This window comes from Hyalella azteca, unplaced genomic scaffold, assembly GCF_000764305.2.
Source record: "Hyalella azteca isolate HAZT.00-mixed unplaced genomic scaffold, Hazt_2.0.2 contig17222, whole genome shotgun sequence".
Classification (NCBI taxonomy): domain Eukaryota; kingdom Metazoa; phylum Arthropoda; class Malacostraca; order Amphipoda; family Hyalellidae; genus Hyalella; species Hyalella azteca.
The window spans coordinates 2,378-20,494 of NW_025947014.1; the positions used below are offsets into that span (position 1 = coordinate 2,378).

An 18,117-nucleotide genomic window follows, 5' to 3' on the forward strand; every position below is an offset into this window, starting at 1 on the left:
AGGTAAGAATAGAAAGAAGCATTAAGGGAGTGTCTAGGCAAAATTTTATCTCGGCTGTTTACAGACGGATCACTCTGAAACTTGGCACACATATGTAAAACTGAAAAATAGACAGCTTTTATTCATGTCCATTTCTTGAAAAAAATGAAAGAAAACATGAAATTCTTAGAAAACGACCAAAAAAGAGGGTACTTTAAAAATCTATCTCCTCCTAGGATTTTCAAGCTACATCATTGAGACGCATATCATTTGATGCGTTAAGACCATATATATCGGTGGAATGTAGCGTTTTTTGAAATTCGGATTTTTGTGGATGGGGGAGCAATTTTTGCAAAATTTTTGAAATTTTTTTGATTTCCCCATATTTCCCCCCCTCTCCTTTTTTTCCAAATATTTTCAAAACTATAACAAAAATGGAGAAAAGCTACGTTACATGATAGATATTTTAATTGCGAATCAAATGGTAGGTATATGTCTCATTGCTGTAGCTTCAAAACTGAAGGAGGAGATAGGTTTGCAGTGACAATAAGTTAATTGTTCAGTAGAGCCTGACAAAGTCCCGGGTGCCTCAAAATAAGCATTCAAGGTGGCAAGAATGCAAGACTAGGCGATACTGGAGCTCAATTACTGTCAAGGATGGTGTGAACAACGACACGCAAACTCTCCCGTACAACTGCAGGCGGGTAACTTAAGCACATCGTATGTGGACTAGCTATTTAAGTATGCTACCGGGAATTTTCACCTATCCTAAATGTGAAAGAACTCCACCATCCCCCACCCTTTCGCGATCTGTCATGAATGCGTAAATCAACTTACAGAAATGATTTTGGTACCGTTGAATAGAGCAGAATGTCAGCTTTAAGACGAGATTAAAAACCGGAAATGCCAAAATTAAAAAATTTTGACCAGATGCTCCCCTTAAATTGTTAAGTTATTGTAAAGAGTAGTAATTAATTTCTTATTATATATATCTGATTTGTTTTTCAGTGTGGGCATGAAAAATGTTATTCATATAAAATTTAGATAAGCAAGTTGCCAACTTTGTTTACCTTTTTTTGGAAAGGAAAGTCTATGGCATCAAAAATTTAAGCTTGTTGAGAAGCAAGCAGAGACTTGCAGCATCTTTAGTTCATGGTTATTTACAGACTTGGGGCTCTAGGATGAATGTACACCATGCACAGCAGACATTCAGACTGTGTGTGCATGTTGGTGCCTAATCTCTCTTAGGATTTAGTTGATCAAGTCATGCATGTGTTGTCAGAAATGTGCTTGGTTTGATTTAGAAATACAAATTTTGAAGTGATTGTATTATCCTAATAAAAAAAAAAGATATTTCCTGCAATTTCACTAAAATTGGAGCTTGCTATCTTGCTCATCAGATAGACAAGGAAGCAAAAAAAAATTTTTTTTTGAAGCATTGTATCATGGCTTAGTTTGATGCAAAGTGGAAAGGCTTTTGTTATCTTGTATAATTGATATTTTACTAATTTTTCACTACAATCATGATGCACTGATTGTAAGTGACCATTGAATGCCTATTCTTTCAACTTGTGCATTATCATTAGAACTAATTTATGAACAGATTTCAACAAAATCAAGTCTAGGAAATGCAATTTTGTTGTTCTGATGAATGAAGCATAACTTGTTATTCAGTGTAACCCATTCAGATATTATTGCTCTATTGCTCTGTGCATTTTATATTGTTTTCAGGGTACGGTATCAGAGCTAAATTTTTTTGAGAGAAATATCAAATTTCAAGCAAGTTTTCTATCTTTTGGAAAATTGGGATTTCTATGTAGGTATATATTCCTCTCATTCTTCCCTAAATTATAGAAAAAATGTAGATTAAATTTGGAACTGCCTTTTGACTGTAACTTAAATATCAAGTGGTAGATGCTCTTCCAGGTGGAATTGTAGTTGTCCAATTAACTGAATCATGAAACCAATATTCACTAAGTAAATAAATTATCCTTACTACAGTATTTTGTTTCCACTTATGTTACAGGTTAAAAAACTGATTGTTTTTAATTACAGTTCTTCTGAATCTGTGTGTTGCTATTAATGGTTTCTTATAGATTGTTTCTTGGCTGAACATTTGGAGAGATGATGATGAGATATAGTTTTCTATCACTGGTTAGAAATGGTGAGTTGTAGTGACCTGCAATAAATTGAATTTAACCAATCTACATATTACTGAAAACTTTGAAATTTATAAATAGTGGTGCACTATGAATTTGACCATACTGTGCATTTCTACTATTTGCTCAAGGCTAAGAATTGCTAATAACATGTTTATAAAATGAAATAAATTTTCTGCATGGCTGGACTGTTTTGACAAGGTTGACAAGGTTTTTTTTTGTAGCTGGTTCAAGCCGGGCTCTGACTACCAACATTCGCTTTACACAAAGCCAAGACCATGCAGTGAGCCCTGCTAGCACAAATGTGGCTGACCACAATGAGACTCTTGGAAACAAAGGCATTGGTGGCTGGCAGATCATGACAGCTGTCTGTGTCACTCGCCATCCCGTCCTATGTCCTCCTCTTTCTCCCATGGAACACACTTATTCACAGGTACATTTCATTTTATTATCCAAGGAAAAGGTTTGATTTTGGATCATTCCTTGTATGATCTATTCCAGAAATGATCAATTTAATGTTTCAATAAAATGTTGTGATTTGTTTGAAATCCAATTAAATTAAATGCACCTCATAGTAGTGTTGAATTTAATCTATTAGTATCTAATTGATACCTAGTCAATACATGAAAGGACATTGTATATGTATATTTCTATTCGTATCACATATAGTTTGTATGCACAAATTTTCTGATAAATAAATACAATGAAGAATGTTAGTAGATAAAACAAACTGAGAATTGAATGAAGAATTAAAAAAAAAGTTATTCATCTGATGTATACCTATGATTCATGTGGCTGACATTCTGTATTTTACAGCACCTGCAGAAATTAGATGTGGAGCAGTCATTGCAGTGCGACTTTGAGCTGCAAGTGATAGAAGACAATGCTAAGAAGCTCCTAGGAGTTGAGGAGGAAGTGGAACTCCTTGAAGAAGAAGCTAAAGAGAAACGATCTGCACTGGAACAGCTCGACGTCTGGAAACAGGAGCAAGAAGAATTTGAAAAGGAGCGTGTTTATGAAGGTTACTATCTTAGCATAATATTCCTGAAGTTTCAAATAATAAATCTCTTGGCATTACTTCCTCATACTTTTTTTCATTCAAATCCTACAAATATTTTCATTAGACTACAGCATGTACCTATTTATACTTACAAATATGTTTTTTATTAATTCTTGCCTCTCAGGTGTTCAGAATAATCCAAATGTTTAATTATTTATCACCCACTGCCCATATTATTCTTAAGGTGAAATTTTTAATATGGGTTCTATTTCAAATTTTCTTCACTCCTGTAATCTCGAGTAAAGCAATTCTACTATTATTCTCGATACCTGCCTGTCTCCCAGTATGATTCATCAACATAGTACCTATTACTTAACAGGAAAATAAATCAAATTACCTCGCTTGAATTTCTAGCTTTTCACTGCATGCCAAGTAAAAAATCAACTGGGGGCTGTTTTTTTGGCTCCTGCAATTGAATCTAAATTTTCCATTTGTGAGCTTCTATAGTGAAAACTAACAGCCCTATTCAGTTACATTTAACAATGCAAGTTAATTACAACAAGTGGGTTATCTTATGCTGATTTATTGATTTTAATTAAGTTGTGATGAACTTATTTCTGAATGAGAGATCATTGGGAATACATTACAAATTTACAATTATACAATCAACATCATCCTTGAACCACTTCAAAATTCAATTACTGATATTACATATATATTTGCAGTTAAAGCGTCTGGAGGCAGCGTTGGCAGTTCACTGTCCCGACAGGTGGTCCTGGTGCAGAAGTACAAGCTGGGTTCCCAGGACATGTGGCTCTTGCCGCAAGGCCCTTGGAAACCTGGAGAGACTCTCAGGCAGGTGAGTTTGATCAATTAAATCAGCTGTTTTGTTATTCTGAAACCAATTATTGAATATGCTGCTGCTTATTCATAAACTTGTTATTCTCGATTTTTGGGAAAGTCTAAAATTTTTTTGAAGTACCTATGAGATAGCCATAAGATATTTGATTATCACTAAAAATATCTTCAAAGTGTAGACTTGTCAAGTCCAGTCGCCTTAAAACCTGCTTTAGACTTCATTAAGGCATGGTCAAGTCTAGCTAAAAACTGCCACAGTATTTCATTAATTTAGTCAGTCTCTCGTTTGGTAGTTTCTCTTGTTGATCATGCAAAGTGAAACTTCTCTTATATTAATTCATTTGGAATTTGCCTACTGAATAATTTTATTGCAATGAATTTCTCTTAAAAAAATTATGAGAAATTCATTGCAATAAAAAAATGTTAAGTCATGTCTCATAATAATACTAGACTAGACAGATATATAGGTACTGTCTAGTCCTCAAGGCATTTTATTCTTTGGATGCAATCAACTATATATTGAAAACAGTGAGCATCCAATAAAACAAGTAGCCTATGTATTTCTACATGGCCTTTAGATGCAGGTAAACATAAAGTGGAAGAAGATCGTATCAAGTCCTGGTTGCCTGGTCATAAATGAGACCGTGAAGTGGCCGCTAAATGTGTGAAGAAGATCATGTCAAGCAAGCATTGGTAACCTAGTCATAAATGAGATCCTAAATTGACCTCCAAAAATGTGCAGACAAGCGAACGTGTGGTAGCCGAGTGCTGCGATCCTTCCCTTGGCGTGCGTATCATGGGTAATGCACCTGTGGGCTTCTACAAGTACAAGTACCCCAAGGAAATGCGGTCCCAAGGCTATATTGGAGCCAAGGTACTAGCAATTGTTCAGCAGAAAGTTTTTGTGAAATAATAAATTTTTGAAATATTAATACTAGATTTAACTATTTTTTTAGTCATGGTCATGTGGATGATGCTAGTAGTGCGGATTAGGTTATATTTTGCCCTAGTTTTACCTTAGTCTTTATCATTCCGATTCCGTTTCAAATGTCTCAAACAATTTGAATTCTCGACAATATTTAGATACCCTAATAACAGTTTCAGCGTGACATTCTAACATTTAATGCCGCCAATTTATATGTCACCTAGTAAGGTTGTACGGTATTCTACCAGTAAACATGAGCCTATAACTATATAAGTTTCGCGCAATTAAGTTCTAAAATTATTGGCGCATTTTGCAGCACAAGTTTGCGTTTAGCCTGTACGCATTAATATGTTTGTGCAGGTTTTCTTTTACCGCGGTCAAGTTGGCTACAGAGTTCGTCGGTCGCTGCCGTTGCTGCAGCTGGCGAGCAAGAAGGAGCAGCAGTGGCTCACGCACGAACAACTAAGCGAGAAACTCAAGCAAAATTACGTTAAGGCTATAACTCAGTTCCTCATCGACGACAGTTAGGTAGCGTCGTTAGAGCCTTAGTTTATACGCCCACATAGATCAGAAATGAATATGTAATCAGTTTTACGACATAGTTACCCCAGCTATTATAGCCTACAGTCTAGAAAAAGGCTGAATTTTTTCTCAGTTTATAGAATTGAAACTTTTCTTCTCCGGTTAGGTTGAAAAGGTGCGATGCCTATATTGATTCTGATTAGTAATTGTTTCACATATTCTGCGAGTGCATAGCCTGGCTGAATTTTGTCATAGTTCGTGTAGGAGTTCGTTTTTTTTATTATTGTAATTGAATTGATGCTAAAAGTTGAATACTAGTACTAATTTAGTTCCACGAGATCTGTTGAAGATTTCTAGCATTCTTCGAATAACCAAATCACGACTGAACACTAGAAATTATTGCACGAATTATACTGTTCATTTGGCTCTTCAATTACCGTCAGCTGGCATATGTAATGGTGATGTTTGTCTTCGTAAATTCTGCGCACTTCATTTGTGTGTATATACGTCGAAAATTTAGTGAGAATTATGGTTTTATTTGTTAATAAAGCTTTATCTGCTTATCTCGGCACAGCCCTGTACAAACAAAAAGATGGTATTACACGCTAAGTCCGTCAGCTGTCTGTAGCAGTTCAGCTGTCTAAATAACTGGAGCTTCAGTACGATGTCTGTGGCTCGTTATCCCATATTCGACGAACTGTACTTCGACTGTTCTTTGTTGGTACTTATTCCTCATTAATAATTAATGTGTTTTGATTATAATTGATGTGCTTAATTATTTGCCCAAGTGTCATCACTTATTGCCATTTAATTCTCCATCCAGTTTATACAGTAAAAGCTTATGCTAATTCAGGTTTACTTTTGACCCTACCTGTCAAACGGAGGTAATTAATTTCTGAACATTACATTTAGAATTGATTTATTTTAGGCTTTAATTCGCTCCTTGGTAAACACTTTGTATACTTAAGTGACGAGAACTTGTATTTTCAATGTGGAACGACAATTAGCATCTGAAGACCTTCTCTAGATGTATAGAAGTATAAGGACAAAACCAGCCTGCCGAATAGTAGGAAACCTTTGCCAGTGAGCATGAAAGAGATAGCGTTGTAATTTATTTCTCCGTCAATCCTCATTGCATCCCGTCTCTATCAAATCGAGAAATATATTCTTTCAATTAAAAAAGATACTGTTCTAATGGAGTTTGTGGTCAACGTAAGCTCAAGTTTTTTTTATGATTTGAAATAGTTCCACCCTGCCTTTCATGTTCCAACTATGGAGGAACCCAGAGTTTCTTATGGAATAACTTTTAACAAGAATAAAATATTGCGACGAAAATTCGAGGTTTGCCAAAGTTCTATAAAATGTGTTGTTATTAAATTTAAACATAATTCCTGATAGGTGTGACTTTATCACGGAGATGCGTGTCCTGTGTTGCGCTGACTCGTGAGTGCATTGTATTACATCTAGTCTCATCACAATGTTTTCCTACACATTGTGCTTGCGGCTACTTTGTTGTAAATAAACTGTTAATATTTGTGATCCATCGGAGTTTTGTTCTTGTAATTCATCTGGTTGACGTGGGATTAGTAACTGGCTACTACTAATGACCATCCAATTTGTTGTTAAGATGAGGGCTCGCACGTAGCATGTGAAACATTGATTGGCATATGGAAAAATGGTAAATGAAAATTATTAAGTATATATTTTATATAATAACGAGGGAACAAATATTAAGCTCAGCGAGCTTGTAGGGAACATGCAGCTTAGTCATCATCATCATCGAAGTCGTAGCGCTGGACGATTGGAGACCCGTAGCTCCTGAAGGTAGGCACTGAGTAGTAGCTTTGGCTGTAGACCTTGGCAGGTGCAGCAACATGAGAAACAGTGGGCGTGAAGAAAGTCCTGGCAACAGATGGGGCGCTGTAGGAGACGGGGATAGGTGCACTAAAGGTTTGCACTGAAGGCGCCACCACGGCAGATGATGAGTAGGTCTGAACACTTGGCTGCGCGGCTCCGAATGAGAAGCCGACAGGCTGAGCAACTGCGATGGCGGGGGCTGTGTAAGACTCGGAGGCATGGACCACTTGTGGGTTTTGGAAGGAGAATGTCTCGACGTCCTGGGGTTGTTGGACGGAGTACGTCTGGGGCTGTTGGACGGAGTATGCCTGGACAGCCTGGGGTTGTTGGACGGAGAACGTCTGGACAGCCTGGGGTTGTTGGACGGAGTACGTCTGGACAGCCTGGGGTTGTTGGACGAACGTCTGGACAGCCTGGGGTTGTTGGACGGAGAACGTCTGGACAGCCTGGGGCTGTTGGACAGAGTACGTCTGGACAGCCTGGGGTTGTTGGACAGAGACCGTCTGGACGACGGGAGTCCTGCCTACCGACACGAACTTGACGTCGTCGTCATCATCATCGTCGTCGTAGGACGAATAGAAGCCACCAGTGTAGGCGTTCGATACGGGGGAGACAGCTGCGCTGCTAGCACCGGAGTAGAAGATTGATCCAGATGAGACAACTGGTGTGATGTGTGATGACACCACTGGAGCTGATGGAACAACCGGTGCGGCGTATGATGTCACCACAGTGCGGACATCATCATCGTCGTCGTCGTCGTCACCATCAGCAAAGTAGGCTCCACTCCTGAACCCCGAACGGACTCCTGGGGATGAGAATAGTCACTGAGAAATGTTTCATAATTCATGTTTTATGTGAAGTAGAATGTTTTCCGTATTTAGCCCTAAAAAACGCTAGTAAAGCGACTATAGCTTGAATGATTTAAAATAAAGCGATTTATGTTCTGTAAGTAAAATTATCACAACATGCAAATTAAATCTAAATTCCATAGCTTCCTTAAAATTATTTTTTCACACCTCTGCTTGAGAGATGTGTTTTCGAAATGTGTGCGAGTGCTGGTAGTGAAATTTCAACTTTTGAGAACAAATATGTGGGTCCTGAGCTAACAGTTATCCTTTCTTATTATCAGTGATATTTATCATAGGTTATAATTTATGAACTGAATCATATTTACGTGACCAACTTGACTCACCAACTGCGTCATCGTCATCGAAGTCATCTGTGGGAGACACGGTGACCAAATTAATCTCAAGTTTTTAACAATGAAACACGTTTGTAATTAGGGGCCAAGATAAAAATAAAACATCAATCAAAAGATGAAATGATTTTCAGTGATATTTATAAGGTACGATGTAGTCACATGCATAACATATTCAGTCGTTGAGCTCGGGTTTCACCGTCGACTTATTTCAATCATTAGAATTGTTGCCACCTATATAGCTCGATATTAGTAACTCAAACTGACTAATCTTGCCAATAGAATATGTAATGTAACAGTCTAGCGTTATAAACAGTTAATGAAATTGAACTTTAGTGCTTACTCACCGTCAAAGTCCGGTGTTGGTGCTGCTAAAGCAAGGCCGAGCAGAGTCAAAAACAACTGCGAGAGAAATAAAAATATTTAAGAAATCAGCGACATTTACTTAGAAATCTATTTACATTTCATACCATAACTTTGGCTAGAAATATGCCTATGAACGATACAGAAGAAAGACATTATTATTTTAATACTGTACCGATTTATCAAAAGTGTAATGTACTAATGTTGCATCGGCTGGTTTTCATGAAACATATCTTGTTAAGATAGAACTCTTTTGCCCAGTGAATATCGCGAAAAAATCAATGCGGCTTCCGATTGTCTATGAATGTCTATCATCAACTAACGGGTTGTTTCTTTTATAGTGCATTTTGAAGACGATCGAGTTTCCTAAAAACAAACTTGAAACTTTCAAACTTGTCTATACCAGAGCAGGCGGACGACGATTACCTTGGATGAAGTAGAGCACTCTCGTTCATCTCGGGTAAACAACACTAGAATGGAATTGATTTACTTTACATCACGAAGAACTTAACGGGAGGGTGGGCTCAGCTTGCACTAATGCTCACACAAATAATTTGAAATGTCATAAGCAACACCGAAAATATAACGTGCATAAATGGCCACAGAAGCATTCATAGAAAAAAATGCATACGTTTTAAACTGAAGTATCGAAACCTCACAGCCATCTATACGCAATAACGAACATCTATAAAAAGCTGAAGGCAATCTGCTGTTTCTTAGACCGAGATAAGCGTACTATCCGTGAGTTGCTCTGAATGTCAAGCAAAAGATAAAAAAACGTAAAAAACCCTTGTGTTGTTTACCATGTCTGACTGCAGCACCATAATTAGCGTGCAAGTCTAAAGTCAATGGCAATCAAATTCATTAACATGGATTGCTAAGAACTATGTTTTATTGCATAGCGTGCAAGAAATGCCTCATAAATCTTGTATTAATGTATCATTTAATTAATATTACGATTTTATTGGTTACCATGTCTCGAATGAAAAATATCTGTTGTTGAATCTGAAAATATCACAAGTTCCAGAGCACGTGTGTCAATTCTACTGCGTTTGTGGAGACCGATCAAACAGGCATAACAATTGTTATAAAAATTATAGCTATAACTTCGTTCAAAACTAATAACTTTATTTTATGAATTCTTTTGTTTTTAGAGCAAAGCAAGCAAGAAGCATAGTATTCCTGAAGGCAAAAACTCCCGGGAGGAACTGGTGCACTTAGGTGTCTCAATAAAGATAAGAGAGCGCTATTCTTTAGCAGGCCATGGGTGAGGTACCGAACTAGCTACACATTGCATGATATTCGTCCGCACAACAAAAGCAGTTCAGTCGCGCCGGATGTTGGAAGAGGAACCATTTACGATATCGACCAAGTAGTTATTCTCGGGAGTATTTAACATTCTGCGTGTTTACTTACCACAATGATAGATGTATTGTATTATGCGTGCTTATCTTCAACATAAATATTAAAAAAATTGTTAATTACTCTACAAATATCGCGATAATTATGAAGAAAACACAAGTTAACAAAATAAAAGTATAGTGATCTCGACAAAATGAAACAAAATAGAGAGATGATTGTTGAAAACAGCTCCATAATTATAATGTCTAATGTTTTGAATGCGTATGAAAGTTAGACTTAAACCCGATTTTACCAATAGCCGAAAAATAAGGCTTTGCTGATAACGAACCAGCTCCCTGGAGTGGAAGAATTTTTAGTTAAATGGAATATATTTTTTAATAGACTGAAGGACGAAGCCCACACCCCTGAACAACAGGTTCGCCAAAAACGCAAGACACAGAAGAGAAGGCCTCAAGTCCATAAATTTTCCTGTATTCTTCAACGAGCAGCGATAATTTTTTGTACCGTGATAATTCAGGTAGGATTGCTTGCACCTGCTGGATCACTTGCAGATAAATTAAAGGCTTGAATAACCGGCTTGAGGATTTGGGCGACATTGGAACAACATGCGGCTTGGCAACTCAAGTTTTATGATATTATCTTTAGCAGTAACTTTAGTAATTATCTTTCAAATAGTTCTTAAACTTTTGTTCACATTTATACGGACGAAATGTTAATCTACAATTAATACAAAATTTTATCAATCAAGACCAATTACAATCACAATAAAAAACGAGTTGAGTCTGCTGACATTCGCAATAAAACCCAGACTATTTAAAAAAAAATTGAGAAGAATCGGTAAAATTCTGGAAACTAACACATTCGACGGGAGAAAACGTAATGATTTGGTGACGCTGGTCACAGAAATGTTGTCCGTAATTTATCGTTAAAAGACTTATCACGGGTGATTGAAATATATACAAAAAATATCGTCCTAAATTGTTTCAACTCTACTTCTCATGAGGTGGTTTGCTCTAATTATGAAGTTATTTACGCGATAATAGCGCTTTCTTCGTGAAAGGATTATTGTGTAATCCAGTCATGTCAAAATTACAAGATCAATAGAAATGATTTTTTTTTTTAGAGTTCACTGAAAGTAAACTATATACAATTTGGGACGTGAAAATGAAATTCGTTGATAATTTACGAAGTACTTTGAATAGAATCAGCTGAGCAAAAAAATTGTTGAAATTACTTCAAATCCATTGATGAATATAGGCAGTATATTGATGTTCAAATTTCTGTAGGAAGTATTTGATTCTTGTTACTTTTCTAATCATTGTGTTGATTGCGGTCAGGCATTATTTTATGAATTTTATCACAATAAAATTGTTAGTTTATTAATTTTTCCTTAATTGGTCAGACTTGCGTTTAAATTTTTGTCATGAAAGTAAATTATGTCTACATTTTAATAATTAAATACGGATAAAAAATAAAATGGACATTTAGCATTAATACGGATATTTTCTTAATTAATTCTCACCAAAGTCTTCATTTTAGTGTTGTGAGTTGGTAGTAACGGAGAAGTGTAGCTGATGAAGTGAACGATTGAACTGCGGACGGTCCGAACCATCCAGCGCTTTTGTAGTCGGGCGGCCGCTCTGCAAGGCCATCTCTGTTCGTAGGGCACGCCCGGTTCCAAAATGCATCATTACTTTAATGCTAGTCTTCCAATGCTTCAAAACCTTAACTATCTAGTTGGCATGAATTGCAATTGAATCATTATCCAAGTTTATATAAGCAGATATAGATAAAAGAATAATAGTGAGCAAGAAGTTGAGTCATGGTTCAGATTGTTCAACTCCACTTCGGGCAGAAAGAGAACCAACCCCTCGATAGGCACGCTAGGACAACGTGCAGCCTTGAACCGGTTTCGGTTCGGTAGGGCGGGACACACCTTTAAGCAGGATGTAGTGATGTGTTCATAAATCGCACAAATGTAATGTAGTGATGTGTTCAGCATGAATAATTTGGTTTGATGATATATAAGACAAGCTGGTTGATAAAATGACCTGTCGTGATACATTTGAATATCATTTGAAGGTTGTGACCTCGTCATGAAATTCCGCACAAATGGTTTCTGCAATTACAAACGATAATCCGACGGAGCCAATGGACTGAGACGTGTTCTTTTGAAAATCATAGTGTACCTCAGAAAACGCGTCGCTAAATGACACTGCGCTCTATTATGAAAATAACGTGCAATATTCATCACAGGCTTCATCTTCATTCATCACAGATCCTTAAAAACATCTGTGTTACTTGAAAAATCCTGATACATGAATCATGGAATGACTATAATTTAAATATACGTGAAATTATCTTCGGGTTCGGATCTAAGAATACGGAATTAAGTTCCGGGCATTTACGTTTCACGTGTACCTCGCCGCAGCGCTCAAAGTTCCTAGAACTTGTTTCACAACCTGCACTTATTCAAGTTCAAGATGCTGATAAGCTGATCACCAGGGTCGGTTCATGTGCGAGCCTCTCAAGGACAGGGACAGATTCTACGATCTTTTTTGGTGCACCTTGGTCCTCCTAGCCCGCATGCTAATACGATTTTTTATTAGTGGACTTGCGGGCAGAAGATCTGAGCGTAATAAACGCAGAGAGCTGTGCCGCAGAAGGTAATTGAGGTCTTCGCGGGCTAAAGGAAAATTCAATTTATTAAGCATCACGTGTTCGCCGTATATTAAATATTGTGACCTCAAAGTACATATCACTTAATTCATTGTAGGCATTAATGAGTTGTCTTTCAGAATAATCATACGAAAATCTTCCTTTGTACAATTTACCAATTGGATCAACTATGGATTTGCTTCCGAGGAGAAGCAACTTTCAAAAAGCAACTTACTGATTTCTGTTTCCCCTCAAATTAATTGTTAAAAAGATTATTGACTATTGAAATTATATTTTTTGTGTTTTCTCTTGAGCGTAATAATCAAGATGCATTCAGCTAGGACAATGATAAAGAAACCAATTTATTACGACCATAACTCGTTAAAAATCACGTGTAGTCAACGTTATTTCCACGTTGTTTGCCTGGAGGGATCTTCAGCGATCGAGCAGCAGAGGACATCGTATACCTACAGACGTCTGCCAACGACGAGACAGCCTGCCACGCCTCTGGCTAATTTTGTTTATTTCAGACTTCAAATGTTATGATGAGTTGATGAAAAAAATGACAAGGTCATATATTGGGACGCATGAGTGGCATTGGGAGACTGCATCTGCCGCACCCTTTTGCTTCATCTTCCATGCTTGAAATTAGGGACAGCTGGAGAGGGGTAAGTATATGGATGGAGACTGCGTCAGACTATTTATACGTTTAAGCTGGTTAAATTTGCAATATTTCTCATTACAATGTAAGCTTGATATCTTAGAGCTGAAACTGAAACCAAACTAAATAAATTTCTAAATAATTTAATATTAGTATAGTATCATTTCAATATCACTTGCAGGCATTAAATCAATTGAATTCAAGTAGAAGTTTTCATGTTAATGTATATTACAGCCTCTGTCAAATATAAACTTCGTAACGACACTATTTATGCATCACATATGATAAGTGCAAAATGCAAGAAAAATGTCAGCATTGCCTTGAAAAAGTTCAGGAATTACATTTCGTTCAAAACAGGAATTGCTGGAGCGACCTGCATCTTCTTGACGCTCAGCAATGCGCAGTGCCGACTCGTCAAAGTTCGATGTTTTGGAGCAACTTTGCCGTGCAATTATTATCTCTCGTAACACGACAGGAAACGTTATTTCTATTGAAATTTCTGCATGTGTTCAAGTCTGAGGGATGTTTGAGTTGATGAGTATAACGGAACGTAATATTGGTTCACATGCGGCTCATTACCACAGTGAACATTTTCGTGCCGCAAAATACTATACAGAAGGAAATATATATAGTTGCTAAGTGATCGAAAAACCTTTTTCGTTCAAATTATCATATCTCAGATATGGAATCACATTTTTCGCGATATTAATTTGTTGCTCATTTTCCTGTGTTTTCCACTTATAGCGCTAAAAATCATATTCATATGCGTTTTCTTCCGACGTATCTACTTATGTTATGGGCTCATCTACCACTTACGACTAGCATTATAAACAAATGAGTTTTCGAGTCCACAAGTTAATTATGATGCCTCACGTCGGAGGCAAAATGGCAAGCAAAACAAATCATTTACTTTTACAGAACTTGACAAATTTTACACAAGCAAATAATATATATACGAAGTTCTTTGATTCTTAGCTGGCATACATTTCTTGTAGATTGCATTGAACCTTTTGAGCGCATGGATAAAACTACACTGTAAAATTAAGCCTTATTCCACTAAACCTTTAGACTGATCGGCTTAAACACATAAACACTAATAGTTAATATTTTGCTTATGCTCGCTCTCTGAAATATCTCTATCAAAAGAAATGAATTCACGGGATCCTTGATTACTTGAGTTCGCCAGTACTCGCTGCACAACTGACTTTTTAAGTTATGTGTTCAAGTTAGAGTTAGTATGGCTCGGTGAAGACCAAAGCTTGTGCAGCAAGCAAAAACTAGTCAGCTACCGCCGTAGTGGTCAATATTGACGGGAGCTTCAGCTCTGCAAGCGGCAGGCGACTAGTCCGCTTTGAATAGAATAGAATAGAAGTGTCGGCGTTGAAGAAATAGGCCCATGGCTTGTTGTCGATTCTTGAATTTTTCGTGACTTGATTCACAAGGGATCCGGCCTTTGGAACCCGATCTTTCCATAACTGACGATTGATTGAGATAGCTGCTGGACTTATTGCCTGGTCCGTAATTTGCTAGGCATTTTAAGACTGGACATCTGCTCCTGCATAGCTTCGTCTGGACTTATTGCCTGCTCCGTAATTTGCTAGGCATTTTAAGACTGGACATATGCTCCTGCATAGCTTCGTCTAGTCTGTTTTAATAAGTCTTGATGTTGTAACTTCAATTGTAATTTCAGGCGTAGAAGTACTCTATCTGGAACTGAAATAAGTTGAAAATTTGATTTGAATGCTTCATTGATATAAGTGGATAGACAAAATAATAATATAAGCAATTCCGATTGCAATGGGAATTTTCAATTTATCAATCTTTCCATTTTCCAAGTTCAGGTTATATTCGAATTTGAGATCACCAATAATTTCTGTTATTTTTGACTTAATTGAATGCAAATTTATACTTCTATATTTGAGTTGTATATTTCTGCACATGTTTTAGTAGACCATCTATTTAATAGGTACTATATCTAATGTAGGAAGACAGTGCATTTGCCATTCGGAACTATTACAAATTATTCTCATTATCTTAACTTCATTGGACGTAACTCATTCCTGTTGATAAGTTCACACAAATATCCTAATATACAAAATAACATGAAAGTTACATTTATTTGTGTACGAGAATTGGCAAATGTGCGAATATAGCTCGACAAAGAATCCGAGCTTTTTATTATCGCTGCTTTGGGCAAAAATCGCATGTCTGATCGTAACCGGTAGCGATGGAGCCGGTTACAGTCAAACTCTCTGCAGTCATGGGGCGAACGCAGCTATCCTTATTCTCGAATGAATAAATCAGAAACAGAAAAAAATATTGTGGACATCTTACTTTATTATACAATCAAAGCCGAATTTTTCTGATTTATTCGATACACTAAATTCTATACAGTAATTAGATCAGTAAATAGCCAATGCTCGTTCAAACCGTTTCGAACGATCACATACGACCTCAAAAAAATTGATAATTTTGCGTAAAACCCACGCAATTCAGATCCATGGTTAGCAACCGAGGCGCAATATGCGGTGGCCTAATTGAATGCATGAGGTTAGTGAGCGATTATTAATTGTGGCATTTATGTCTGCAATTCAGACGCACCTCAGCTAGTGGCTTAATTTTTTGTCACTTTATACGTTTGATTATTTGAGAGGATAAAAAAATTTGATAGATAACTTAACAATAACGCACGAGTTTATCTGCGAACACAAGTTTTTTTTTATATTGCACGCAACTGGAGCAAATTAACTGACTTAGCATTACCAGCAATTTAACATTTCCGCATTAAACTCTGTTGGCGATAGAAACCTGTCATTGTTTTTTTTCTGATCTTCATTTTGAGTTTGTGGGCAACATGGGAATTACCCCAAACGGACAAAAAATGAGCCCAAACTGAGCTCGAACGCGTGAGCTTTTTAAGCGACATTTTTTTATATATTTTTTTGTATTTTCCGTGTTTCTTTCACAACCAAACAACGCGTAAGTTTCATCAATTGAATACACAAAGTCATGAGGTCTGATGATCGAAAATCGAATTTTTGTGGACCCTTTTTAAAAGTAAGTAGATCGCTTGTACCTATAGTGAATAAATTTTTCCCGGGCAAACTAACCCTAAAACAAATTAAAGCTGATAACATAAACAGATTATTACAATTATATTAATTATTTTTTACCTATTCATAAATATTACAAGTTCTTTTAATACTTTTTTCTCACTCAGACAAATATTAGAAAAGCTTTTTTGTACATGAACAGCTTGGTAGTGCTCTCATATCACATCGTTCAATGATGAGTAAACTCGTTCAACGGAGATTAGATCAACATCTTTCAAAAACAAAGTTCTCAGCTACATTTGTATCGTAAATGACAATGATTTTGTCAGTTCTGAACCTCTTCAAGCAGCATAAAATGAGAACCAACCAACTAACTGCATCGAAAACCAGTGCGGATTCAAGGCCATGGTCAACTACTTCTTCAGAGTGCCATCACTGAGCGGATCTGCGGTCCTATGCTCGATGATGACTATAATAAATATTTCACGCGGATACAAGCCACCAGCGCGTGAAGATGTTTCAAGTAATCATGCCCTGAAGATGCGCTTGTTCCAACTAAAAAATTAATGATGCATGTCCTACAGCAAGGTAATTTGCTGCATAGGAAACTTTGATCAGCTCATCTTCATTACTCTACGATTTGGATGATTCTTTGGCAATTCTATATAAATTTTTTGATACTTTTTCTCACATTATCTCTTGCTTGGAAGGACGCAAATATAATTTCATAAAACTGACCATTGAAGTGGATTATTCATGTACTCGTACGTACTGCAACAGGCGCCGGGAATAAACAGAGCGGAAGAATTATATTAAATTTAAAATGTCTCATGCGGAGTGAACAACGACAGCGGTAACCTGTAGTCATCAAGTGCCTTGTAACTAGAATCGGTTAGCTGCCACGCAACTCAAAATCGTGAATACATTGCTCTTTATTTGTAATATTTATTTTGTTACGAAGCAACCTATATTTTTCGTTTCCTGAAGTTCCTGAGCTAACTGGATTTTTCTTCTTGGAAAAACTCGCTACATCAGGCAAACTATCAAACATCATATACTAAACATCAGTAAATACACAAAAGCAATGAGTTAAGCGGTTTAAAAAGCATCACGGAAGCCAAACAGCCTTAAACATCTCTACGTGGTCCACAGGACGTAACATCACATCCGCATAACGTAATTGTTATTTTTCTTCTTATTTCAAATAATTGAATAAAAGGAGAAGCACTTCGTATTCCATTCATTATTGCTCCTAAATTCATTAAATTCAGTCAGTCTGCATTCACAAATAACAACGGGGTGAGGCCGGCGCGTATATACATACGCGTATATATACAAGAACACTTCTTAATCTCTTGCATTTGGTTATATAGGATATATTCGAAGGTATTGTTTATTTCATTTTTATTTCGATCCCCCAGGCCCATCGACTCCATCAATTATAAATTATTTTTTCCCGTCTTTTTTAGTCCTACAGCAATAATTTGTTTTGTCACCACTTGATGGTGTCAGCGAATGCCCC

At 36.8% G+C, this 18,117-nt stretch overlaps 2 protein-coding genes across 3 annotated transcripts; one reads left to right on the forward strand and one right to left on the reverse strand.

The window, feature by feature from the left end:
• Positions 1-1,972: 1,972 nt before the first annotated feature.
• LOC108681788 (39S ribosomal protein L46, mitochondrial) lies at positions 1,973-6,984 on the forward strand. The gene is made up of 6 exons (XM_018170863.2): positions 1,973-2,143; positions 2,363-2,571; positions 2,955-3,159; positions 3,864-3,997; positions 4,739-4,870; positions 5,282-6,984. Exons 1-6 carry the CDS (start codon positions 2,104-2,106, stop codon positions 5,447-5,449), a joined length of 888 nt encoding a protein of 295 aa, XP_018026352.1. The 5' UTR covers positions 1,973-2,103; the 3' UTR covers positions 5,450-6,984.
• A 152-nt stretch (positions 6,985-7,136) lies between these two features.
• Positions 7,137-11,828, reverse strand: LOC108681787. Of its 2 annotated transcripts, XM_018170862.2 has the most exons (5): positions 11,746-11,828; positions 8,846-8,900; positions 8,493-8,519; positions 7,733-8,105; positions 7,137-7,579 (listed from the first exon to the last, which is right to left on the reverse strand). In XM_018170862.2, the coding sequence occupies exons 1-5, from the start codon at positions 11,755-11,757 to the stop codon at positions 7,207-7,209; spliced, it is 840 nt and encodes a 279-aa protein (XP_018026351.2). In that variant the 5' UTR covers positions 11,758-11,828; the 3' UTR covers positions 7,137-7,206. The 2 variants fall into 2 exon arrangements, with proteins under 2 accessions (XP_018026351.2, XP_018026350.2); XM_018170861.2 differs by having other exon boundaries at positions 7,137-8,105.
• Positions 11,829-18,117: the final 6,289 nt, after the last annotated feature.